The 27,882-nt window shown below is 39.1% G+C and overlaps 1 protein-coding gene across 5 annotated transcripts in view; it reads right to left on the reverse strand.

Moving 5' to 3' along the window:
* MRTFA (myocardin related transcription factor A) overlaps positions 1-27,882 on the reverse strand; it is a 161,530-nt gene that overhangs the window by 77,384 nt on the left and 56,264 nt on the right. The window contains exon 2 of one of the 5 annotated variants that reach the window (XM_059187060.1): positions 4,076-4,130. The exons of 2 other annotated variants lie outside the window; for them this stretch is intronic. In XM_059187060.1, coding sequence (XP_059043043.1) covers positions 4,076-4,130 — 55 coding nt within the window. Of the gene's footprint in view, positions 1-4,075; positions 4,131-5,329; positions 5,403-22,010; positions 22,244-27,882 lie in introns of those variants that run through there. 2 more of the 5 variants (XM_059187062.1, XM_059187064.1) reach the window with 2 other exon arrangements.

A 27,882-nucleotide genomic window follows, 5' to 3' on the forward strand; every position in this document is an offset into this window, starting at 1 on the left:
GATACAAAGGTTGAAAATACAACCAGAAATTATTCATGGCACAGTGGCAAATGTCTATTGGTGGCAGTGCCAGTGGCACCAAGTGTTTGTGGGACATCAGGACAGCAACAGTAGCAGAGAAGGTCCAGTGAGCAGAGCCAGTGAGAGTCCTCAGCAGACTGGTCCCATGACACGTTCTTCTGTGTGCTGCCTCACTCAACTTCTGCTCATTTCTTCTTAAGACTGTGTGGTACACAATACTCTTCCCAAAAATGTATTTTATGCCTAAATTAGTCAAGATTACACAAAGAACCCTGAACACAGAATGAGGAGAGAATATCAAATAGGGTCAAATGGTAAAGAAAGGTCAGGTAAGAGGAAGCCTAAAATGGGCCTCCTGCATAGGCTAACTAGCAGCTCAGCTGGTGATCTTGGGGAAACTGTACGCATGTTATTTCATTCCATCCTTACGACACCTTCTGTGGAAAATAAAGCAATTACTACATCTTTATTTTAATGATAAAAAAAAATGAGGCTAAAAGACACTAAGAGGATTGCTTAAGGTCAGAGAGTTCTTACTATCTAATGTTGCCCTCAAGAAAGTTACTTTATGAATCTTCATGAAAGGAAATCTTAAATGTCAATACTAGTTCTTTATACCATGTGTCAACTGAAACTGATGATGACCACACAGACTTCTCAATCCTAGACTTCCAGCTTCTGTAATTTTGGTAATATAAGAGGATCTTACTAAAAGCACTAGGATCAATGTAGACAACCACCCAGAAACACACTTCAAGAAGCATAAGTCTCCTTGCCACCAACCTTCCACAGCTCATTTGGGGTGCTGTGGTCACTACTTAAAGAATACATCATCAGCAACAAGAAGTCCTCAAATGAAAGAAGGGATCTTCTATCCCTGACCATGAGAACCACTGTGGGAATGAGAGGCTGAGAGCTTTCAAAAGAAGATGATTATTTCTCAACTTCATTCCTTTGGGATATGTCACAGCCAGGAAGGGAGAAATTGGAAAAAGCAGCTTTCACAAGCTGCCAAATCCATGTCCTAGTCCCAGGGGATAATTAGCCAATAAGGTTTTGTGGAGTTGATGTAATGCTGGCAGAGGCTAATGTTTTATGGTTGAACATGTAGCCTCTTGATATTTAGCTACGGGGCTGAAAGGATGACATCCTGAAAGGCCAAGAAACTCAAACATGTAACACCACCACTTAGCAATTTGCATCTTAAAAGTAATTTCTAAACTTAAACGACCCATCTTTTTCATGAATAGTTTACAAGAGCATTTGTTAAACTGTAAATTTTCTGAACCTAAATTTCTAAATCTCTTTTACTAGAAAAAGAAAATTTTAAGCACCTTCAACAAACAAAGACAATTTAGAAAGCTTAAAGTAACAAAAGAAAAGAAATCAGAAGAAAGGGAAGTTTTCCAAGAAATAAAGTTTGTTTGTGGGATTTTAATCCCACTACCAGCATACCAAGTTTAAAACTGTCTGACTTCCTTATGAAAACAATTTGTGAGACTGAGACATTAAGCCAAGAGCTTTCCGGAGCACCACATATCTCACCGAAAACTGTCAATCTTCACCTTGAAAGTACTCTGAGATGAAGAAAGCAGTGGGCAGGGAACAGAGCACAGAGACACTAACACTGTTGGTTTGAGCTTGAGCTATTAAATTTCAAAATGAACACCTGCCATTTTAATGAAAACTGGTAAGTCCTCTGACTTAAATATGCCACAATGATCTCCCAAAGCCTGAAACAAAACTAGTATATTAAAAAGAAAACATTTAAGTCTCTAACTAATGAGTTGAACCATACAGTGCTCCCAAATATGTACTAGCTCCTTACTCGAAACAGGAAAAAATTTTTGGTTCAACCCCAGACAGACATATACCCAGTGACAGGCATAGAATACTCCCCCTAGTTTATATAGCTCGACATTTCACAAAAATTGAGAATGACTTTTCTCAAAATGAATGAGGGAGAGGGAGAGCTGGTAACCAAAAAAAAAAAAAGAGTAACCAAAAAAAGATGACCCTCTACATTTTATAAAGGAACCAGAGGGTCATCCATTAGCAGGATGGTCTGTACTTGCTCTATGAGAAACAGGGTTGGAGCACCTGAATACTGAATGTTCCGGGAGTGGTTTTCTTCTTCCCAGTCTCTCCAGTATTTCATGTTCGTATCAGTCATTCATCAACATATATTTAATCAGTAATTTCGCATCAAGCTAAAGAGATGCTGGATATAAAATAGTAAAACAAAGTTAACAGTAACAGGGGGAGGCTGGCTGGCTCAGTTGGAGGAGCATGGGACACTTCATCTCAGGGTCTATGAGTTCGAGCCCCATTTAGGATATAGCGATCACTTCAATAAATAAAAAAAATTAAAAGCAAAAAAAGAGTAACAGGCAGATACATTCTTTACAGAGTTGATAATCTACTGAGGGAAATACACACTGAACAAAAGAATCCCATAAATAAACATATAATCTCAAAGTATACGTACATGAAGAATGAGAAAAAATGAAAATAACCAGAGGGGAATGGGGGGAGGTGGCTGAAAAGGGGAGGAGGAGCAGGGCATTCTCGGAGACCTATGGATAATAGGATAATAAATAAAGCAGATGGGAAATAGGAGAGAGAGAAGGAAGGAAAGGTAGATAAAACCCAGAAAGCCAAAGGGAAAAGCGTGGTAGAGAGGGTGATTAAGGAGGTAAGCTGGTAAAACTAAGCACACTGGGAAACTTACTATTCCAAGAGTACGAGTGTTGACTGCAGAACTGGATATTACCTAAGCTCTTACTCTAAACTACCTAAGATGAAATATGATCCCTATGCAAGTGGGGACCTTGTGTTTTACAGGGTTCTCAAACACCTTTCAAGTAATACCTGGAAAATTCTATGAGTACATCAAAAATATACTTCTTTTTCAAATTAATCAAGGTTTTTCTAAAAACATTCACCCTGCCACGTTAGTTGGGATTAAACATAAAGTTAGCAACACTGAGTGAGTTGACCAAAAGCCTAACTGCAAGGGATCTTCAGGATAAAGTTAATGGAAAAGAATAAAAAATAAAAATAAAGTTAATGGAAGAATATTTACAAACATCTCAAGGACAGACTTCAGCAGACGTAAAACTCACCTTTTAAGAAGTCCTAAAAGCTCTGTACTACAGAGCTCAGCAGGAAAGGGAGAAGGAGGCAAGGGACCTTTTTCTTAACAGAGCCAACAAGGACCTTCACATGGAAAATGTTCCTACTCTAAAGATACACAGGTTTAAATTTACTTCCTATCCACAGAAACTATTCGCTACATCGGAAAAAATTTCTAATGCACATTTATGGCAAGACACTCGAGGTTTTGCTTAGTTTCAAACACATGACACTAGTTTTTGGCCATGGGTAGAAGAGTCAGAAATCTTACTATGCTGTAATACAAAACAGCATCCTTTCCAATCTTTGTGAACAGGTACAAGACTCACTGTTAAAAGCACAGAAACTTTCTAAATAGGGTTAACTGTAGAGAAAAGGTCATCCCTATGCAGAAAGGAAGTCGAGGGCAACAATTTAAGACAAGCATTACGGAGCGCCTGGGTGGCTTAGTTGGTTACTCATCTGCCTTTGGCTCAGGTCATGATCTCAGGGTCCTGGGATCGAGCTCTGTGGCTGGTTCCCTGCTCAGTGGGGAGTCCGCTTCTCTCTCTCCCTCTGCCCTCCCCTTCCCTCACTCACGCTCTCAAATAAATAAAAATCTCTTCCAAAAAAAAATACAAGTATTATAAAAGACAAGGAGGTTAAAGGTTTTTTGTTGTTGTTTTTAATGGTTATGTCACAGAATTCTGGGAAGAAGGATAAGGAAGGAAGAGAAGGGGGCAAAAAATATAGGTAGGCCAAGTACTCCAAGAACAGGACAAAGGAACTTAGATAAGTTGGGTAGGCTGTCAGGAGATACTATATACACTTGGAGGATAAAAGGATTTGAAACTCCCGTGGAAAACAATATAATGTGGTGATAAAGAGCAGAGTTTCTAAAGCCAGACCACCTAGGTGCAATCTAAGCTCTACCACTTACCAGGTGTGTGGCACTGACCGAGTTCCTTATCCACTTTGCCCCTCAATTTCAGTATCTGTAAAATGGGATAGTAAGAGCATCCATCTTACATATTTGCTGCAAACATTAAAAGAGTTAATATATGTAAGGAGCCTGGAACACTGTGGCACATGGTAAATCCTACTTGAGTGCTGGCTACTATTATGTTATTTTAAATATATTTTCATGTTTTTGTTGGAATTCTCACAAAATCCACTTAGAATTCCATACTCTAGAAATATGCCTCTGAATGTTTTGGGATTTGTCTTTGCATTTTCCTGTTTGGTCTCTACTAGTTTCTAATGGCTCATTTTTATTTTATTTTTTTTAAAGATTTATTTATTTATTTGACAGATCACAAGTAGGCAGAGAGGGGGGTGGGAAGCAGGCTCCCCGCCAAGCAGAGAGCCCGATGCGGGGCTCGATCCCAGGACCCTGGGATCATGACCTGAGCCGAAGGCAGAGGTCTTAACCCACTGAGCCACCCAGGCGCCCCAACTAATGGTTCATTTTTAAAATATAAGGCTGTCTCACAGCAATCAGGCAAGAAAAAGAAACAAAAGGCATCCAAATCCATTAAGAAAAAAGTAAAACTTTCACTATTTGCAGATAGCATGATACTACAGAAAGAAACCCTACAGACTCCACCAAAAAACTATTAGAACTGATAAATTAATTCAGTAAGGTCACAGGATACAAAATCAATATACAGACATCTGTTGCATTTCTATACACTAATAATGACGTAGCAGAAAGAGAAATAAAGAAAAAATCTCATTTACACGTGCACCAAAAATAATAAAATACCTCGGAAGGAACTGAACCAAGGAGGTGAAAGATCTGTACTCTGGAAATTATAAAATACCGATGAAAGAAACTAAAGATGACACAAATGGAAAGATATTCCATGCTCGTGGATTAGGAAAACAAATCCTATTAAAATGTCCATACTACCCAAAGCAATCTACAGATTTAGTGCAATCCTTACCAAAATACCAACATTCTTCACAGAACTAGAACAAATAATCCAGAAATTTGTATGGAACCTTTAGCCAGAATAGCTAAAGCAATCTTGAAAAAGAAAAACAAAACTGGAGGTATCACAATCTCAGATTTCAAGATACACTATAAAGCTGCAGTAACTAAAATAATATGGGGGCACGTAGGTGGCTCAGTTGGTTAAGCATCTGCCTTTGGCTCAGGTCATGATCCTGGGGTCCTGGGATGGAGACTCACATTGGGAAGCCTGCTTCTTTGGGGAAGCCTGCTTCTCCCTCTCCCTCTGCCTGCTGCTCTTCCTGCTTGTGCTTCTCTCTGTCAAATAAACAAATAAATAAATAAAATCTTCTTAAAAAATGAAAAAAAAGGGACGCCTGGGTGGCTCAGTTGGTTGGGCAGCTGCCTTCGGCTCAGGTCATGATCCCAGCGTCCTGGGATTGAGTCCCACATCGGGCTCCTTGCTCAGCAGGGAGCCTGCTTCTCCCTCTGCCTCTGCCTGCCATTCTGTGTGCCTGTGCTCGCTCTCTCCCCCTCTCTCTCTCTGATAAATAAATAAAGTCTTAAAAAAAGAAAAAAAAAAAAAAAGTATGGTCCTGGCACAAAAACAGAGGCGTAGATCAATGGAACAGAATACAGAGCTCAGAAATAAATTGACAACCATATGGTCTATTAATCTTCAACAAAGGAGGCAAGAATGCAAAGGGAGTGGTATCAAATAAAGACTTGACAGGGCCCTGAGCCACTGCTGGTTTGAGGAAAAAAAAAAAAAAGAATATGCGATGGGAACAAGATAGTCTCTTCCACAAAAGGCGTTGAGAAACCTGGACAGCTACAAGCAAAATAATGAAACTGGACCACTTTCTTACACCATACACAAAAATAAACTCAAAATGGACTAAAGACCTAAATGTGAGACCTGAAACTATAAAAACCCTAAAAGAGCAATTTCTCAGTAATTTCTCTGACATCAGCCAGAGCAACATTTTTCTAAATATGTCTAAGGTAAGGGAAACAAAAGCAAAAATAAACTATTGGGACTACATAAAAATAAAAAGCTTCTGCACAGAAAAGGAAACAACCAATAAAACTAAAAGACAACCTGTTGAATGGGAGAAGATATTTGCAAATGACATCTCCAATAAGGAGTTAGTATCCGAAATATGTTAAAAAAAAAAAAACAACTTATAAAACTAAACACCCAAATAATCCTATTAAAAAATGGGCAGAAAACACAAACAGACATTTTTCCAAAGAAGACATGCAGATGGCCAACAGAAAAATGAAAAGAGGCTCCCTATCACTAATCATCAGGAAAATGCAAATCAAAACCACAATGAGGCAGCACCTCACACCTGTCAGAATGGCTAAAATCAAAACATAAGATGTAACAAGTGTTGGCGAGGAGGTGGAAAAAAAGGATCCCTCTGTTTGCACTGTTGGTGGGAATGCAAACTGTGCAGCCACTGTGGAAAACAGTATGAGGTTCCTCAAAAAATTAAAAATAGAATCACCCTATAATCCAGTAATCATACTACTGGATATTTACCCAAAGAATACAAAAACACTAATTCGAAATGATATATGTACCCCTATGTTTATTGCAGCATATTAAAAAATAGCCCAATTATGAATGCAAGCATCCACTGACAGACGAATGGATAAAGAGGATGTGGTATACATAGATACAGTGGAATATTAGCTGTATAAAAGAACAGAACCTTGCCATTTGCAACATCATATATGGATCTAGAGGGTTCAATGCTGAGTCAAATAGGTCAGAGAGAGAGAAATACTGTATGACTTCACTCATATGTGGAATCTAAGAAGCAAAACAAAGGGGAAAAAAGGACAAATAAAAAAATGGGCTCTTAAGTACAGAAAACTGGAGGTTCCCAGAGGGGAGGCTGACAGAGGGATGGGTCAAACAGGTGAAGGGGGTGAAGAGTACACTTCCCATGATGAGCATGGACTAATGTATAGAATTGCTCAATCACTGTGATGTACACCTGAAGCTAATGTAACACTGTACGTTAACTGTACTGGAATTAGAAAAAAAATATATATGGCTATCTTGGTTATGTTTAAGGGAAATAATAGAAGATCTGTCCACCTGTAGGGCAGAATTTTCAATAGGAAACACTCTTCCCAGGGTTAGGTACTGTCAGGCCCAAGAACTGAGTGAGGGCAGGGGAAGGAAACCTCAGGCAGAAAATTCAGAAACCAACTAACAAAGCTGGTTTTTCTAACTTAGAAATTATCTCCCAAAACTGTTCCCTTGAAGGGTTTTGTGCAATATAGCACATTTCCTCACAACAGATCAGGGGCTGGGAGACAGGGATGGGTGCAAGTTGGAAAGAAGTTCACACACTTGTTCGGTTTTATTTTAAGCATTACCTAGCTGTGCTACCAACTATTCTCCTTTTGCTTACTTCCTTCAAGAGTGATTTTAACTCCAATCTCCTGGTGCCCAAATTAGCTCTGGGTACTCCAGAGTAGAGGTGAAAGGCAATCAATCTGGTATGTTATACCCAACGGAACATTCTTCTGTTGCACATAAAAGGAAAACAGCAGTACAAACCAACAGAATGTTCCATAAACTTAACAAAAATTACAACAATTACACCCACTCATACTTTTGAAAAGAGGAGCAACAGAATCATACTAATTCAAAGCACAAGAGTGTAGTATGACTGCAACAGATCAATCTAATTTCACTTTGTAAATTGACTAGGTGGAAAAGAGTAAGAGAAATTAGCAACAGAAGTCAGAGTCCTTGGGTTAATTTTCCTAACAGTTGTTAAGCCTTGCATTATAAGAGATAAGCTAAAGATCACTTAAAGCTTATAACAATTAGAGATAATTTTGTAAGTTTTAAAAATCAATTTTAGTTTAATTTAGATATAATAAACTTCGCCCATTTTAAGCATGCAGTTCAATGCGTTTTAACAAAATGCATACACCTGCACAACTACTATGACAATAAAGACATACAACATTTTCAGCCCCTCAAGTTCTCTTATACCCTTTTGCAGTTAACTTCTCTACTTCCGGCCCCAAGCAACAACTGATCTGCTGTCTGACACTCCAGAGAAACCTGCGTTTTTTTCTTATACAATTTTTAAAATTGAGACAGAATTCACATACCACTCAATTCACATATTCAAAGTGTATAATCCAGCAGTTTCTAGTACACTCTCAAAGGTGTGCAACCATCACTGTCTAATTCTAGAACATTTTCATTACCTCCCCACAAACCCCTTCTCCGTTAGCAGCCAGCCAAACCCCATCCCATCCCCCCAACACCAGGCCCTGACAACCAATGGTATATTTTCTCTATGAATTTGCCTATTCTGGACATTTCATATAAGCGCAATTTTACAGTACGTGGCCTTTTATGTCTCTCTTCTTTCATTTGGCATAGTATTTCCAAGGTTCACCCATTTTATAGACTTTATCTGTACTTAATTCCTTTTTATGGCTGAGTAACATTCCATTGTAAAGATCTAGCACATTCTGTTTATCCATTTATCGACTGATGGACACTTGTGTTGTTTCCATATTTGGCTAACACCACTACAAGTTTTTGTGCAGATGAATGTATTCAGTTTTCTTGAGTACACATCTAGGAGTGGAAGTGCTGGGTCACAGGGTAATTCTATGCTTAATTTTTTGAAAAGCTGCCAAACTGTCTGCATTTTTCAAGTAAACTTTCTATGTTGAAGTAATTATAGATTCATATGCAGTTACAAAAAATAATACAGAGAGACCCCATGTTTCCTTTGCCCAGTCCCCTCTAATGACAACTTCCTGCAAAACTATAGTGCAACATTACAACTAGGATACTGACATTGACAGAGTCAAGATACAGAAGAGGCAAGATACAGAACATTTCCAACACTACAAGGGTTCCTCATGCTGACCTTTTATAACCACATCTACTTTCCTCCCGGTCTTTAGCCCCTGACGACCATCAATCTGTTTTCCCTATCCATAATTTTATCATTTCAAAAATGTCATACAAATGGAATCATACAATATATAACCTTTGGAATTGGTTTTTTCACTCAGCATAACTCTCTGGACAATCACCAAGGGTGTTTTATGTATCAATAGTTGGTCTATTATTATTATTATTATTATTATTATTACTGAAAAGGATACTAGAGTCTGCATTTTTAAGAATATTATATAAATGCTATAAGCCAGTATGTACTCATTTGAGTACAGCTTCTTACATTCAGCATGTTTTTTAAATTTGTCCATGTTTTAGAATATATCAGTAGTTTGTTCATTTTTATTGCTACTAATTTTTCACTTTATGGATATACCACAATTTATCCATTCATCTGTTGATGGACATCTATGTTCTTTCCAGTTTGGAATCACTAAAAATAAAGCTGATATCAACCTTCATGTGCAAATGTGAATGTTTCCATTTCTCTTGGGAAAAGACTTAGGAGTAGAACTGCTGCGTCATGTAATAAATACGTTTAACTTTGTAAGAAATGCCAAATTTCTTTTCCAAAGTGTTTTCCAAAAGTGATTATACCATTTTATATTTCACCAGCAGTGTATGAACTCCCATTGCTCTGTAGCCTTGTCAAGACTTAGTATTGCCAGTCTTTTTAATTTTAATCATTATAGTGGGTAGGTACTGGTGTCTCACTGTGGTTTTATTTTATTTATTTATTTTTAAATATTTTATTTATTTATTTGACAGATAGAGATCACAAGTAGGCAGAGAGGCAGGTAGAGAAAGGAGGAAGCAGGCTTTCCGCCAAACAGAGAACCCTATGCCCCCCATGCCCCAGGACCCTGGGATCATGACCTGAGCCAAAGGCAGAGGCTTTAACCCACTGAGCCACCTAGGCACCCCTCACTGTGGTTTTAATTTGCATTTCCCTGATGGTCAATGATGTAGAGCATCTTTTCATATGCTTATTGACCATTTCCATATTTTCTGAAGTGTCTGATCAAGTCTTTTCCCATTTTCTTTTTTTTAATATTTTATTTATTTATTTGACAGACCAAGATCACAAGTAGGCAGATAAGCAGACAAAGAGAGAGAGAGAGGAGGAAGCAGGATCCCCGCAGAGCAGAGAGCCCGATGCGGAACTCGATCCCAAGACCCTGAGATCACGACCTGAGCCAAAGGCAGAGGTTTAACCCAATGAGCCACCCAGGCGCCCCCTTTTCCCATTTTCTTTCTTTTTGGGGGGGGCGGGGTGCAGAGGTTATCTTGTTATTTGAGTTCTAAGAATTCTACAAGTCCTTTGACAGACGCACCTAAATATTTTCTCCCATTCTATAGCGTGTCTTTTAATTTTCTCAACAACGTACAAGATGGAATTAAACAAAAATTAAAAAGTATTTAAACCTCACACCAGTCAGAATGGCTAAAATCAACAAGTCAGGAAATGACAGATGCTGGCGAGGATGCGGAGAAAGGGGAACCCTCCTACACTGTTGGTGGGAATGCAAGCTGGTGCAGCCACTCTGGAAAACAGCATGGAGGTTCCTCAAAATGTTGAAAATAGAACTGCCCTATGACCCAGCAATTGCACTATTGGGTATTTACCCTAAAGATACAAATGTAGTGATCCAAAGGGACACATGCACCCGAATGTTTATAGCAGCAATGTCCACAATAGCCAAACTATGGAAAGAACCTAGATGTCCATCAACAGATGAATGGATCAAGAAGATGTGGTATATATACACAATGGAATACTATGCAGCCATCAAAAGAAATGAAATCTTGCCATTTGCAACAACATGGATGGAACTAGAGCGTATCATGCTTAGCGAAATAAGTCAAGCAGAGAAAGACAACTATCATATGATCTCCCTGATATGAGGAAGTGGTGATGCAACATGGAGGCTTAAGTGCGTAGAAGAATAAATGAAACAAGATGGGATTGGGAGGGAGACAAACCATAAGTGACTCTTAATCTCACAAAACAAACTGAGGGTTGCCGGGGGGAGGGGGTTGGGGAGAAGGGGGTGGGATTATGGACATTGGGGAGGGTATGTGATTTGGTGAGTGCTGTGAAGTGTGTAAACCTGGTGATTCACAGACCTGGGGATAAAAATATATGTATATAAAAAATATATGTTTATAAAAAATAAAAAATAAAAAAATAAAAAAAATAAAAAAATAAAAAAAAAAAAAAAAAAAGTATTTAAACCTGATAAAGTCCAATTTAAGAGTTTTTCTTTTGGGGCGCTTGGATGGCTCAGTGGGTTAAAGCCTCTGCCTTCAGCTCAGGTCAAGATCCTGGGGTCCTGGGATCAAGCCCCCCATCAGGTTCTCTGCTCAGCGGGGAGCCTGCTTCCTCCTCTCTCTCTGCCTGCTTCTCTGCCTATTTGTGATCTCTGTCAAATAAATAAATAAAATATTTAAAAACAAAAGAGTTTTTCTTTTATAGTTCATACCTTTTGTGTCCTTTAGCTTTCACATTTAGGCCTATGACCCATTTGAAGTGAATTTTTGCATATGGTATGGGAAAAGGATCAATGTGAGGGGAGTACAGTTAGCCCAGTTCTTTCAGGATTCTTTGTTGAAAAGTTTCCTTTCCTGATTCATAGACTTGTATTTAAATAAGAGATATAAAGAAAAATAACATTACTTTTAAATACTCAAAACCACTGTCATCTCAGCAGAACAGGCGATTACCACACCTTCCCCCACACTCCTGTGCCTTCCCACTTCAGGGAGCACAGGTCTATTGCAGCAAGCTCACCTGCTTCAGAGAAGAAGCAGTTTAACTTCCAGACAAGTAACATCTTCTTCTGAAGCTATTCATGAGCTCACAAAAAGGAAAGGAGACATTAGCCCCCACCATTTCCCCACAATGTTGTTAGGCATATTAGATATATTCTCATAACTGTTCAGTATGATTTCAACCAACATCAACAGAAACAACTAGCAGTATAGCTTTCAGCAACACAGAGGGGTAGCACAGGCGGTATCAAGAACAGCGCTCTGAAAGTCAGGACATGGGGAACCCAAGCTATGTGATCTAGGTAAGTCGCTTAACATTCTTAGCTCCCAGTTTGCTCATCTGTAAAATGAAGAATCATCTCTAAGATCCCTTTTCAGGTAAACATTCTAGAATGCCAAGGAGAAACCTATTTGTTCTTTCTCTCAAAAGTCAAGGAAAAATGGCTAAGAAAGTGGCAAACTGTGAACATTCTCAGATGCAGAATACTGTACTAGAAGCAAGTTTTATGGGGCGCCTGGGTGGCTCAGTGGGTTAAGCTGCTGCCTTCGGCTCAGGTCATGATCTCAGGGTCCTGGGATCGAGCCCTACATGGGGCTCTCTGCTCAGCAGGGAGCCTGCTTCCTCCTTTCTCTCTGCCTGCCTCTCTGCCTGCTTGTCATCTCTCTCTGTCAAATAAATAAAGAAAATCTTAAAAAAAAAAAAAAGAAGCAACTTTTCTTCTTCTTTTTTTGTTTCCTATTTTATCCAATGCTTTCATACTAATTACACAACATACAATTTTTTCAACCACTGCATTATCATTTTCTCATTTTTATCATTTTGAACAGTGCTTCCTATCCAGGAAATACACCAACAAGTCAAAGTCAATAAAAATGTCTGTTGAAACAATACTTCTCAACTTTGACATGCACTTAAAGACACTGTTCAAATGAGGCTTTGGACTGGGGGGTCTGAGACTGTGCATTCCCTAACAAGCTCCCAGGTGATAAAGATGCTGCTAGTCCTCGGAACACACTTTGAGTAACAAGGTGTTAGAAGACGGAGGTCATGGTTTCTGTTTGGGCAGCCTAATTAATGTTAACACTGTAAGTTTCAATACTCTCTACGCAACCAAATATTTTATAAATTAGTCTTACAGCACTGATTTGAGAAATATAATTTAACTGATTCTCAAAAGAGTAAACTAAGATAACGGTTCACAAAATCAAAATCCATTCAATTAACATTTTAATTCTTCATCAAGGGCTCCAGGTCCTATTTACAAGATAAAGATGAGGCAACAGGCGTTTTGCCTTTCTGATAAAGAACAGATATTGTCAAGAGGATTTCACATGTACCCTAGGGTCAAAGAACAAAATACATAATGAAGATGTGCTATCAAATAATTAAAACATTTTATGCTAATGCCATTATTAAATGCCTAGAGAACTCAGATTCTTCTTACCATCAAAAACAAAAAAATGACTTAGTGTGTTTTTGGTTTATAAAAACTTCAGAAAGGTTCAGCAAATTGAGAGTAATTAAGCATACACAAGAAGGATCTATAGCTCTGCCAAGAACATGGTCTAATATAAACACTGCAAAGATCAATTTCAATAAATCTTACAAAATAGAAACAAAGACAAAAAATGTAAAAAGGATTTATACAAAGTAGACTGGTCACAAGGAACAGTATAATGGGATGGAGTGCCTCCTCAGCATGCATTGTTTGGTCAATGCAGTGCTCTGACTTCAGAAGTCCCAAATTAACAGTTTCAGCTCCAAATCCAAGATATTACACTTTCAGCCATTTTCTTCCTCTTATAACTAACTGTACCTACATGTACACACACACACACACACACACACACACACACACTTAAATATGGCTTTTATCTAAATACAACAGAAATGTATGCTTATGATAGAAAATCACATAGAGGAAAACAAAGACAAAAAAGACCCTTATGAAATCTTATTACTCAGCAACAGCTACTAATATTCTAGTATATATCCTTACATCCATTTTTTAAGGATTAAATGGATAAACAGTAAATATTTTCCCACATCTTTAAATAATCTCATGACTACATTAGTTTCCAATCACATGGGTGCACTGTAAGTTATTTAACCAATCTCCTACTGTTAAAATTTTGGTTTCTGTTTGTTTTAGGTTTTTTTACTACTATAAATAATACTGCTATAAACATCCTTATACATAAATCTTATATCTTCTATAATTTCCTAAGAACAAATTCCCAGAAGTCTTTCAAGGTTAAAGAAGAAGCATTTTTTTTAAAAGTTCCTGAGAGTTGCCAAATGTCAAACATTTGTAGCACGTTGTCAGAATGTACAGGAAGAAATAAAAAACTATCTGCATTTAAAAGTATTCAAAATCCCAACAACAAAAGACAAAAATAACCACAATAACATAAAAACATAAAGCACTTACTATATGCCAGAACCTTTATAACCATTTTACATATATTAACTCATTTAATACTTATAACAACTATCTAGGGTTGGCACAATTACTGTTGCCATTATCATTATTATTATTACTATTTTATAGATGAAATAGCAGGCACAGGGAAGCTAAGTAATTTGTCCAAAGTCACACAGTTTATTAGTGGCAGAGCTAAGAAACCTGGGTTCCAAAGTCTTAACTCTTAACTCTCAAACACTATACCTACTCTTCTTGAACTCTGATGTCACAATTCCTTTACCCTCTTATAGTTACTGAGAACTTCAAAGAGCTTTTATGTGGATTATATCCATCAGTATATTTCAGGTACGAAATTAAAACTGAAAAAATTTTAAATATTTGTTACTTCTTTACGAAATTTTTAAAAGATTTATTTTTATTTGAGGTGGGGTGGGGGGAGAAGGAGCAGAGGGAGAAGGACGAGTAGACTTCATGCTGAGCTCACACCCCAAAACAGGGCTCGAGGATCCCGAGATCATGCATGAACCAAAATCAAGAGTCAGATGCTTAACTGACTGAGCCACAGGGAGCCCCTGAAATATTTATTATTTCTTTAAAAAATAACAAATAACCTACTACGTTGACATGCTTCTATGAAAAATATGATGATTTTCCAAACCGAGAAAAAGTAGTAAAAAGAGTACAACCGTTTTACCATTTTTGCAAATCTCTCTAATGTATAATTTACTAAAAGACAGCTGAATTTTCCTATATACTGCATTCAACCTGTTGAAATACATCATGTAGTTCTGAAAAACTACAGTGTTCACTCATGAGGACAACGTACAGGTAAATAGTATTTTAATATAAATATATAAAAAGCCTTCTTCTTGCACCTACAGAAAAGGTCTCAGGGACACCTAGGGGTTTCCCAGACCACACTCGGAGAACTACTGCACCAGTTAGTATAGTGCCTACTACACGAAACCGGTGAAAGGCCTGGTCTCAGGAACGTATCTGCCTAAGGGCACTCACGGAAGGCCCAAGTAAGTGACGTCTCCACAAAGACCTGAAGGAAGTGAGGGAGCAAGCCAAGAGGCTACCCAGTAAAAAGTGCCTCTTGCCCCAAGTGCAAGGACTATCATTAAGTACTGAAGCCCTGAAACAGGAGCATTCCCTAAGGTATGCAGGGACAGCGAAGAGAGTGGTAAGGCTTGGACAGGTCAAGCGAGGGAAGAGGAATAAATGCGGTCTGAGAGTTACAGAGCCACGGACAGATCACATAGACTCTGCAGGCACTACAAGGACTTGGGCTTTTCCTGCGAATGAGAACCACTAGAAGGTTTTAAGTGAGAAGGGAGCTGATCTGACTTTCATTTTAAATGGAAAATATAAGTCACTAGGGCTTAAAGTAAAAAACCTGAATAGAAACATCAGTTCCATCTCTTACTGTGTGTCCTGAAGCCTCTCTGAGCCTCAGTTTCCTCCTTTGTAGTATATGAAGACACAGAGACCTCAAAGAGGTGTTGTCAAGATCAAATAAGGTAATACACATAAAACACTTTAAAATATAACACACTATAAACATTTCATGACTAAGTTTATTTTCACTATGTAATTGCCATGTATTCCTCTTTGCTAGGCCCTCTATACCTACCCAATTTCTGCAGCCACCTCTCCATTTATGTGACTGCTGTGAGATTAAGGATGCCCCAGGCCCCTGAAACTATGAGTCCTGCTGGAAAATGCCCTTGAGCTTGTTGAGAGAAAGATATTTCTTGTTGTTAATGGCAAAGCAAGGGTTTTTAGTCTTTTTTTCCTTGTTATTATAAAGAAAATCCTTTCAAAAACAATGCATGTGGTAATCATAAAAATGAAGTTCCAAAAAAAACAAGACTGTATGAAACTCATCTTTATTTCATTTGGCACTGATTTAATAAAGCTAAAACTGTGGCTCATGGTCTTGACAGTTTGCCTCATACAAAAGGAGGAAAAAAGATAGAGACAAACAGATGAATTCAAATGCCTTTGATCTGGGTCCTAACTCAAAGGGGATCCCAGATAAATCAGTGAGTCAGAGAAAAGGCAGTAAGATGTAATCCAGAATACTGATGACAAAAGCCATCTGTCTGCCTACCTGTCTTCTGAGATCACCATCAAGGTATGAGATCATCAACCAGGCCAGAGAAGAAAAAGCCAAGATGGAGACAACCACTGGGGCCTGTAGTATCTGACTCCACTCCTCAGGGACAGGTGCTAGACACTCAGGCACTGGTTTTTATCCCCACCTCTTAAGATGCGAGTCAATCTGAGCAGTGATAGAAACCTGCAATGGAAAAACCCAAGGAAAACCAAGATCTCCAGGGAAAATTATAAACAATCTCATATATCAGAGATCTCTGATGGTTTCTTGTAAGTATGTTTCAGCACAAAGAGCACAGTCAGGGGAGTAAGGAAATGAATTCTCCTTCCATCTCTGTCACTAATTAATTACATGGCTTCAGGAAATAAATTATCCTCAATGGACTAATTTCCTCACCTATGACACCTAAGGGTTCCTCAAGCTCTAAAATCTCTTGAATATAAACAAACTTGTGTTTTTTTAAAAGCCCACACTAATATATAGATTATTAGGAGATTCTAAAGGATCTTAAAAGTTCTGAAGTTTTTCACCAGCTCTTATAGATCCCTGAGTGACATGAACCCAAACAAGGGGCCTTTCCTTCTGAATAGAAGTTAACCTATTACCCAAAAATGGCAAAAGTTATTTGTCCGCCATCTTCCTTCAAGCTTATTTTTATGAATTACTACTCCCCTACTTCCAACCTGAACTATTATAAAATATACAGTTTAGAAGCAATTAGAATAACCAGGGATCTAGAAGTTAAAGAAACATGCAAGAATTAAGAAGGGGCACCTGGGTGGCTCCGTTGGTTAAGTGTCTGACTTCAGCTCAGGTCATGACCTTGGGGTCCTGGGTTTGAGCCCCACATCAGGCTCCATGCTCAGCAGGGAGTCTGCATGTCCCTCTTCCTCTGCCCCTCCACCCCCCACTCATGTTTTCTCTCTCAAATGAATAAAATCTTAAAAAAATAAAAAAGAATTAAATATATAAGCATCACCCTTGAGGGAGTAAATGGACTGAGGAATGCTATTCAATTACTAATATTTTTAAACAGCTTGCATGCATACAAAATATGAAAGATTCAAAAGGCAGATACGGCTAAAAACAAAGAAAACAGTTTTCTAAGGGATAACTCAACAAGGGCACTAAGAGGACTTCAGTGCATATTGTGCTCCATTTCTAGGGTTGGGTAATGTACCCATGGGTTTATGTACTCTAAATATTGTTGTAATACACACTCTATATGTTCTTTCAATTTATGTGGTATTCCATACCATAATAAAATTGGAAGAGAACTCGACTGTTTTGTGGAAGAAAAAGAGTCTTCCATCCCAGTTCTCTAGCTCTCCATTCCCCTGCCTTAAAGTGGTTAGTCACTGTTACAAGTTTCTTTTTTTTAATTATTATTATTTTTTTAAAGATTTTATTTATTTATTTGACAGAGATCACAAGTAGTTAGAGAAGCAGGCAGAGAGAGAGGAAGAAGCAGGCTCCCCACTAAGCAGAGAGCCTGATGCGGGGCTCTATCCCAGGACCCTGGGATCATGACCTGAGCTGAAGGCAGAGGCTTTAACCCACTGAGCCACCCAGGCGCCCCTGTTACCAGTTTCTTATGATCCTTCCAGACATAACCTATACACAGACAAGCTTTGAGGTTTGTCTGGGTCCAGTGTATGGGGGTTGGTGGGGGGGCGGTGCACACATATGTGCACAAAAGAGAAAAAACAGACTCCCTAATTGTGCCTCTTCAAGATCAAGTGTATGTCAAGGGACTAATAAAAACCTAGGGAACTGCCTTAATCCCCTTCTCTACAAGGGAACTCTGTCCCTCTGTTGTAGAGTTAGAGACTACAAAGACCACACTGGCTTGATACAGGGGCAAGGCCTGCCTGGTCAAAGTCTTACATATTCGTTGGCAAGAGCTGAGCCCCCTCATTCCTTTGTTGTAAACTACATCAGTTGGTGCTATGCCCCAACACACCCTTACTCTTAACTTCAAAAATCCCATATATCTATCTCAGATCATTAGTTTTCTAATCATGGTCTAGATAGGTTTGCACAGTGGTGATGGAGGATTTAATCCTCTAATCGTGGCTGGATCAGAAGTTAGATTTAACAATACACATCACAGGAAGACATATGGCACACTGCACATCCAAAGATGTGGAAGATTTTCAGTTTTGAAAGCCATGCTTTCAACGGGGCCAGCTCTGGGCAAGGACTGGTTAAGGTATGAGATGGTATTTGGAGGATTCTTTTCTTTTCTAGGATTTTTTTTTTTTTTTTAAGTAATCTCCACACCCAATGTGGGGCTCAAGCTCACCACCCTGACATCAAGAGTTACCTGCTCCACCAACTGAGCCAGCAAGGTGCCCTGGAGGATTCATTTCTTTTCTTTTTTTTTTTTTTTTAAAGATTTTATTTATTTATTTGACAGAGAGAGTGATCACAAATAGGCAGAGAGAAAGACAGAGAGAGAGATGAGGAGAAGCAGGCTCCCTGCTGAGCAGAGAGTCCTATGCGGGACTCGATCCCAGGCCCCTGGGATCATGACCTGAGCCGAAGGTAGAGGCTTAACCCACTGAGCCACCCAGGCGCCCCGAGGATTCATTTCTTAATGCAAAACAGATTTCAAAAATTTTCTGATAAAATCTTGATTTAAAGGCTTATGCCTATTTAATAGGGGAAGTATGCCAAATGAAATTTTTTCATTTATTAAAAAAAAAAATACTTACTGAGTGTCTACCATGTACCTATATACAGATGAATATAATGCATTTGAGAAGCCAATAATCTAACTAGAGAGACAGGTAAAAATGGTAATTAGTCTACATTGTAAAGATGGTGCTGTAGGAACAGAGAGAAGGAAGGGCTGACTCTATTCAGACAGGGGTCACATAAAGGCAACATCTGAACTGGATCTCAAAGGATCAGTAAGAGACCATCAGCAGGGGCACCTGGGTGACTCAGTTGGTTAGGCATCTGCCTTCCACTCAGGGCAAGATCTCAGGGTCCTGGGATCGAGCTCCACATTGGGCTCTCTGTTCAGCAGGGAGTCTGCTTCTCCCTCTCCCTCTGTATTCTCTCTCTTTCTCTCTAATAAATAGAATCTTAAAAGAAAAATGAAAACCATCAATAAATAAACAACGTACCTTGAAACTTTGCTCTCATACTCAGTAGCCTAATGTTTAATATAGGGTAAAGACTGCATCTTGAATCTTGTCTAAAAGAGTTTATTTTAAAAATCTCATTAAATTGTAGTTTCATCTATAAAGTATATATTCATGGAAATCCAAATATTCTCCGTATTGTTAGAATAACCTATGGCTCATATAGTCTAAATGTCTTGACTTTTTTTTTTTTTTTTTAAGATTTTTATTTATTTATTTGACAGAGATCACAAGTAGGCAGAGAGGCAGGCAGAGAAGAGAGGAGGAAGCAGGCTCCCTGTGGAGCAGAGAGCCAGATCTGGGACTCGATCCCAGGACCCCGGGATCATGACCTGAGCTGAAGGCAGAAGCTTTAACCCACTGAGCCCCTAATGTCTTGATTTTTTAGAAAGAATGATTGGCTTCTAGCTCATCAAGGCTTCATAGTGTGCTTTTTCATTTATTATAAATACAACTGTCATATTACTGTTGCAGTACAGCATAATGACTACAGCTTCAGAAGAAAACAGTAACAATTTTACAAAAATTTTGAGCATTTAGGAAACACACGTACTAGAGAAATCAGTTTGCTGTACCCAGTTTCTCTTCTATGAACACAAGCAAAAGACGGAGGTACACATACATGCTATTTATTCTCTGCAGATCTTCCATTCTACCTGTACCCAACACCCTTGTCAATTTTATCCATACTTGTCTTACATACTATTATCCTCTGAAAGTTTTATGAAGTAGTTGGTCCAACAGATGGGTGGCTAGCCCTGCCCAACATATGTCACATGAAAACCAGCTCTTAGGCAAGACAAGTAAGTCCCTTTCCCTTATTCAGCTGGGAACCACTGAGACCCCCTTAGGAAAAGCAAAAACTCTTTTAACCTTTATGAAGAAAAGTTACTGGACTGAGATAATCTGTAAGCAACAAAGCAATGAAAGAAGGGAGAGAGAGTTCAAATACTAGCTTATTTCGCCCAAGATAAAATATCCACTTGCCCACATACAACAGACAACTAGAACACAGAGAAGGGAAACAAAACAAAACAAAACAAACCCCGAGAGTCTGTTTAACTGGGACTTATTTCATCAAAGACAGGTAGGAAACAGTCAGATAATAGTATCTTGTTTAGAACACAGAGCTCAACAGATCCGGGAAGAAAAAGGAAAGACAACAACCTAAAAAGTGTAGCGTAGGGGTGCCTGGGTGGCTCAGTGGGTTAAAGCCTCTCCCTTCCGCTCAGGTCATGATCCCAGGGTCCTGGGATCGAGCCCCACATCGGGCTCTCTGCTCAGCAGGGAGCCTGCTTTCCCCTCTCTCTCTGCCTGCCTCTCTGCCTACTTGTGATCTCTGTCTGTCAAATAAATAAAGTTTAAAAAAAAATAAATAAAAATAAAAAAATAAAAAGTGTAGCGTATATGAACAGAAGAACTCAAATAATAAATGACTCATCATGGTCTTATTTGTAAAACCAGACAGAACAGAATGGTAGCAGTATCTTTCCTCTTTGCCCTTCCCTGTCCATAAAGCTTAAGCTGATACCATCTGATCCTGTCTTCAGATGGGTATCTGTCTCTTTCAACATACTATCTAAGTGTTCCCCAAGGAGAACAGTAAGACCAATTCTGCCAGAGACAGTATCTGCCAAAACTAAGCAGCCTATCTCATTCCAATGAGTGAAAGCCAGGGGATGGGAAGCGGTCCGCAAATGCCACTTGTATGAATCTTTCAAGATATGCTCTGAAACAGGAAAACACTACAGACTACATTTTAGCAGAAGTCTAAAAATAACAAAAGAACATTCCCTATTTTTAGATATCTAACTTACAAGTTTCAAAACACTAAAAGTAAAGGAAACCATTAAAAACAAACTGGAATTTTAAACTGTTGTAAAAGACATTTCTGAGTTGAGAAAACTGTTTTTAGAGACAGAATTTTAAAAATCCTACATTTTCTCTTTTGTCTACTTTCTTGCTCAAACTTCTCCATCTCCAAAACTTCGAGTCTCAATCTTCTGTATTATCAAGAGCATTTCCAAGAACCAAAAGATGATTCAGAAAGGTTATACCACAAAATGAGAAAGAAGGAAAATTTTAAAAACATGCTTTCACGAAGAGACATAAAAATAGAGTGTGGATTAGGGATTAAAGACAGTAATGTATAAAACAGCAAAAGCAACTCAATTATCCTACATTAAAAGCAGTGCTACAGATAATAATAAAACACTTAACTAAAGGGAAATGTTTTCTTCCTCTCATTGAACAGTCTTAAGTCAGTAAACATCTAAAGCAAAGCTATGTCTGAATAACTAGAGTAACTAGAGTTTGCAGCTAGAAAAAATTACTAATTTTTACAGCAGAAACATGAACACGCAGTAGTCACTGGGCAGTGTACGTTTGCTCCCATCTATCTTCCTCCCGTCTCTATCCGATCCTAGGACAGATATACCCGACCTTATTAAAGAAACCTGTGGCCAAACAGAATCTGCAGGAAATACGGAATTACCGGACTGCACAGCCATCATTAACCTCTCAGGCTCCAGTAGAGTCATGACAGATGCTTCTCAGAAACAGCGGCCCACAAATCAATGAAAAAATTCAAAGTCACAGAAGATGTTGTCTTCAGAGGCTACCAAAGCTTTCATAAATTCAGTCTCGTGCCTTATGCTCGTACTGAGAACTCACTCCTCTTCTCAGTGCAGTTAGCAATTCATGCACCCTTCACGCAAGTCAAGATGGCACAGAGTTGAATTACTGCTGACAGGAAACCAAAAGGCGCTCAAGCTAAGCCCTGCGAAGTGTGGTGAGAACAGCGAGCGAGCTCCTCCTCCTTGCTGTTCGTCTCTGGGGGGGAGGGGAGAGACAGAGAGACCTTCAGAACACAGATCAACTGCTTTTTCCCCCTCTTTTCAGGAAGAGAAGATGAAGTTTTGTTCTAAACCTTCAGTATAAGGGACTTTGTTGCTAATGCAGTTTAGAGCAACAGATTAAACACAAACTAAACTCAATCTTTTGAAACAAACAGCCCAATTACTGACCCATTACTGGGAGGTGGGGATGGGACTTAGGCACATGCACATACATGCGTACAGGTGAGTATGGACGGTGACTTAGTTTTCTGAAAAAGAATTCTAGGGGCTTTTTCAGCTGTGATATTTATAGATAACAGGCTAAGGAAGTGGAATATTTAACTACAGAAGCGCAATTATTTCTCCACCTGGACTTCAATTAAAATATCTGTTTCAAAAAGTCATCTGAATACATTCTGGAGCTGTAATCTGTCGTTCAGATCTGCCAATCCCCTGAAAGAGCCCCTTAACTTGTTCCTCTGTGAGACATGTGGGCTGTCAACAGTTTACTGATGCTATTTGACTTTTCTAAAATGCGTATGACCTTGCTAGACGTATGGAACACATAAGACAACAGTTCAAATATATAACAATTTCCCTTTCCTGAGAAAGAAACTTCAACTCCTTTTCCACTAGCACAGAGCAGGCTCTTCTGAATCAGAACAAACACAGGCATTTTACCTTCCACTGCAAAAACAAAAACACACCAAAATCCTTTCAAATCACAGCAATTTCATTTATCTAAAGTGAAAAGCTCATTCATTTCCTTTACAGTCCTTTTTACTAACTGATCATCATAATAAGGATATAAAGATGCCTTTTGGCATATCTGATTGACTTCTAAACATTTGAAAACTAGAAATCCATGTTTGGTATGTTAGAATTCCTCAATCTTTCTGGTTAAGTAGCAGCCCGTGTCTGGAAAGCCTGCTGCTGCAAACGCATCCCAGCAAATGCCAAAACACTCACAGTCAAACCAATGATAAATGAGAGCACCAAGAGACTTCAGAAGAGAAAACAGCCTCAGAATGACTGAGGGCAATATTCTGTTGTTAGAAAAAAGAAAGCAATGCAGATCTGGGGTGGGGGAGATTTTGTGGAGGAGAGAAAAAACTTCCTTTCTTTCTCACTCCAAGAACACCATGTTTAAAAGAAAAGCCAGAAAAGCTCTATACAGCACTGTGGGAATGACTCAACAGGCAGCCGAGTGGCAGCCAGTGTGGGCTAAATGCTGCTCTGGGAAGACAGAAGCGTTCTCACTGGCCCCTTCTGGCAACCAAATTCTCAACTGTCTTATGAAAAATGGGTAAATTTCAGTTCTCAGGCTACGTGGTACTCTGGTCAGAGGTTAGCAACTAAAGTAAAAGCATCTTTAAAAGAGTGAATCATTCTATCGTCCCTATGTGGGCTGTACAGTTTGTTGTGTGAGGGTTTTTCAAATTAAACAAGTTCTCACAGTTCTGTACTTACTGGAAAATAAACATAAAATTCTAAGATTCCTGTACAGAGGATGACAAGAAGGGCAGAGGGCTATGTCCTTTCTGCCAAAATGTCTCGCTTGGCTGTAGAAGAGTGCCAGAAGGCCACAACTGTCAAGACTGCAGCTCGACAGAGACGCTGACAGTCACATCATGTGGGAGCAGTAAGACAGCACAGTACAACTGACGGCTAGCTTTTTCCTGGGAAGTCCACTCCCATTTTCTCCTCTGCAATGTGGGATAAAAAGAGCTAAAGAACAGGAAAACAGTTTTAAAGACAGAAATCTTAAAAATTAATCTTTAAAAGAAGTAAACAACAAGGTACATCATCTTTGCCTACTGCTAAGATTTTGCAGTTACCCTGAAGAGTATCCACGCAGCACCAGATTCACTGGGAAACTGGCTTTAAGACAGGTTCAGAATTCTAAGTCTGAACTCCTATGACAACCTCAGTGCCACTATCTTTTGTGCCAATTATTAAAGTTTCATAGAGAACTAAAGTAAACTTTGATAAGATCTTTGAACAAGTGAACATGATTTTCAAATTAATGGCACCAAGGGAATGAAGGGTAATGATCTTAATTTCCAATTAAATAAAAGCTCTTTTGCTTTTAGTCATAACTCTAATCAACACAAATATGCTACAGCCTCTATTAATCCACACTAACAGGACTTGATAACTACAGAATATCAATACAGTATATTCACAAAGCTTCCCCTCACCCCCATGATCAAGAAGAACTGGAAAAGTCCCTATCCTACTTGACTTCCTACTGGATTTGTCATAGTTCCTATACTCTTCTTAAAACTTCCTATTTCCTTGATTTTCTTAAAAATCGTACTTCCTTCGCTTACTGACCTCTCTTCTCAGAATCCTAAGCAGCTCTCTCTTTTTCTGCTGCTATCAGGGGCATTCCTTCCCTCTTTTACATATTCTCCCTGGGCAATCTCATCCTTTCTTAGGGTTAACTAATACCCACATTCTCATCCACATCTACCTCTGAATTTACTGTGCATCTCTATCTGGTTATCTGAAATTCCGTATGTCCCAAAACAAGCACCCAATATCACCCTGCACCAACCACTCAAGATACATCGCTTCCATTTTCCCTACGTTAGGTAACAGTTCCTAACTGTTAGGTAACGTTAGGTAACCATAAACTTAGACACCCCTCCCTCCAGCCCTAGGCCTCTAAGTATAACTAATTGTCTCATAACTTATTTCTCAAACCTATCCTTTCTTTCGTCTTTACAGCCAGTGCTTTATTTCAGGTCCTTCAAATTTTTTTTCTTTTTTTTTGTTTTTTAAAGATTTTATTTATTTATTTATTTGACAGAGAGAGAGAGAGAGATCACAAGTAGGCAGAGAGGCAGGCAGAGAGAGAGAGAGGAGGAAGCAGACTCCCTGCTGAGCAGAGAGCCCGATGCGGGACTCGATCCCAACACCCTGAGATCATGACCTGAGCCGAAGGCAGCGGCTTAACCCACTGAGCCACCCAGGTCCTTCAAATTTCTTGCCCAGAGTATAGCAAAAGCTTTAAAAAAAAAGTTACAGAAACATTCAAACACAAAGGTGGGAAGAATGGCATAATAAGCTGCTTATGGACCTCTATCACTTAGTTTCAAAATTCGTGGCCCTTCTACCCTCCCTACCCACTCCCAGCACACACAGCACCCAACCCACACTCAGTATCTCTGGGGCAAACTCTGGTCATCAACTCATTTCATCTTTATTCTGTACACCTAAAAGAACTATTTTTTTTTTTTTAACATAACCACAGTATTACTGCCACCCAAATTTTTAAAAATCCCTTAATATCATCAACTATCCAAACAATGGTCAAATTTTCCCAACTGTCTCATAAATTTTTTAGTGTTGATTTACTCAAATGAGAGTCCAACAGGGACAATATACTGCATTTCACTTGTGTCTCTTAAATCTCCTTTAATCCATAATCCCTCCCTTCTTTTTGCAGTTTATTTGTTGAGAAACCCAGGCTGTTTTCCCACATTGTGGACTTTGCTAACTACCCCCATGGTATCATTTAATGCTGCTCCATCCCCTAGATTTTCAGTAAATTAGTACGAGTTAAATACAGAGGCTTGATCCACTTTAGCGCAAAGCTTTTCACAAGAACACTGCAAAGGTGCTAGTGTGTACTTCAGCGATAGCTTCAAAACTGTGCTCCGTCTCTCCAGCCTTGCCTTGATTAAAAACCATCCCTGTTACTGAATAATTCTTATTAATCTTTCAAAACTTGGTTTAACCTCTGTTTTCCAATGATCCTGGCACTCTCCCCACCCTCCTCACACTCTCCATGGATAGGCTAAGTAACCTCCATCTATGCTCCCCTAGAACCTGTGCACCCCTCTATCACTGCTCTTTACCACATGGCTTAATGCCTCTGCATTAACAGAGCACAGTGTCTGAAATGTGACAGCATTCACAGATGCATGCCAAATGCAATGAAAAGTCCTATATAGCGGAGAAAAGTCTAACAGGGAAAAGTTCATAACAACCAAAGAATCCCTATCTATCCAGAAAAAGGCAGTTGTCTGACAATTTTCAATAAAGCACATGCTGAAGGTGCTACTATTTGGAAAACTACACGAGGAAGACGAAAATTATCCACAGCATTCAAGTCTAGAGTTAACGTAAATAAGGACAACCACAGTAATACCCTTAGGGATATTAAGTGATCATTGACAATGAAAATGCCCAAACCGTAGATAATGAGTGGGAGAAACCAGAAAAACAGAGAGCCTAGCTCCCTACAAAATAAGCAATTCTTTAACCATCAAAATCGTCAACTTCACCAATAACTGGTATTAATTTCTATGATGGAATGTAGCATACACAGGTACTATATACAAAGTAACAAATGCCTTTTATGATCTCTGTGGGATTTCAGTACACTAACATGTAATCTTGTTCCTATGTCCATATCTGACTTCGATTCTCCCAAGTGCATGCTGAGGTTCTGCTCTACAAAAATCCAATCATCATAATGAAATTGTACAGGTCCCAACCAGCTCAGTCTCTCCCCCAGATACCCGGTTTTGGGTAAAGTGAAAACCCAATGATAACACAACCTAACACCTAAGCAAGTCACTAGAGGTCCTGCGCAGCTTCCATCCCTTGTGACCAAAGTCTACCACTGATGGAAAACCCAGTTGAGACCCGCCAACCCTGGGAGGATCACACATTACTACAGGTATGTTACTCCCTGGCCTCAGAATACATGGAGGCAGTATTTTCAGGTAACTTTTCAAAGAACAGTAAATGTTAAGGGCTATCACAGCTATAAATAAACAGCCAGGTCCTTCACATTGCTTGTCTGAAATATTGTCCTCAAGACAGTGGGGGCACAAAGACAGGGGTGAATCAGACTGACACTGCCTCTGCCCTTAAGGGCCTTCCTTATAAAGAAGTAGGGCAGAAAATCTCTTACCAACAATTTAAAAAAGAAAAAGGAAAAAATGAAGTACCAAGTAAGAGTACAAACGAGTTGCTAAACAAATGTGAGAGAGGCAGCAATTGGTTCTGGTTACAAGAGAGTTGGATTGCTTCTTAGAGGAAAGATTATGTGAGCTGGTTGCTTAAGAAAATTAAGGGACCAGAGTTTATCAGTTTCTTTCTTTCTTTTCCTTTTTTTTTTTTTTTTAAGATTTTATTTATTTATTTGAGAGAGCATGAGCGGGGGGGTGGGGGGAAGGGTGGGTGGCGGGGAAGGGTGGGTGGCAGGGAAGGAGAAGCAGGCTCCCCCAAGCAAGGAGCCAGCTGGGCGTGGTGCTCCATCCCAGGACTTTGGGATCATGACCTGAACCAAAGGACCCTGGGATCATGACCTGAACCAAAGGACCCTGGGATTTAAGGCAGACGCTTAAATGACAGAGCCACCCAGGCACCCTATCAGTTACTTTTTGAATTCCCAACTCCACAGATGTATACCCATGAATCAAAAAATGACAAAGACAAAAAAACCCAGTCTTGACCTGATCCAGCCCCTTATCCAGAGTATATACTGAGAGACATGTAAGAAACTCTTCT

This window comes from Mustela lutreola, chromosome 8 (genome assembly GCF_030435805.1).
Source record: "Mustela lutreola isolate mMusLut2 chromosome 8, mMusLut2.pri, whole genome shotgun sequence".
NCBI classification, from domain to species: domain Eukaryota; kingdom Metazoa; phylum Chordata; class Mammalia; order Carnivora; family Mustelidae; genus Mustela; species Mustela lutreola.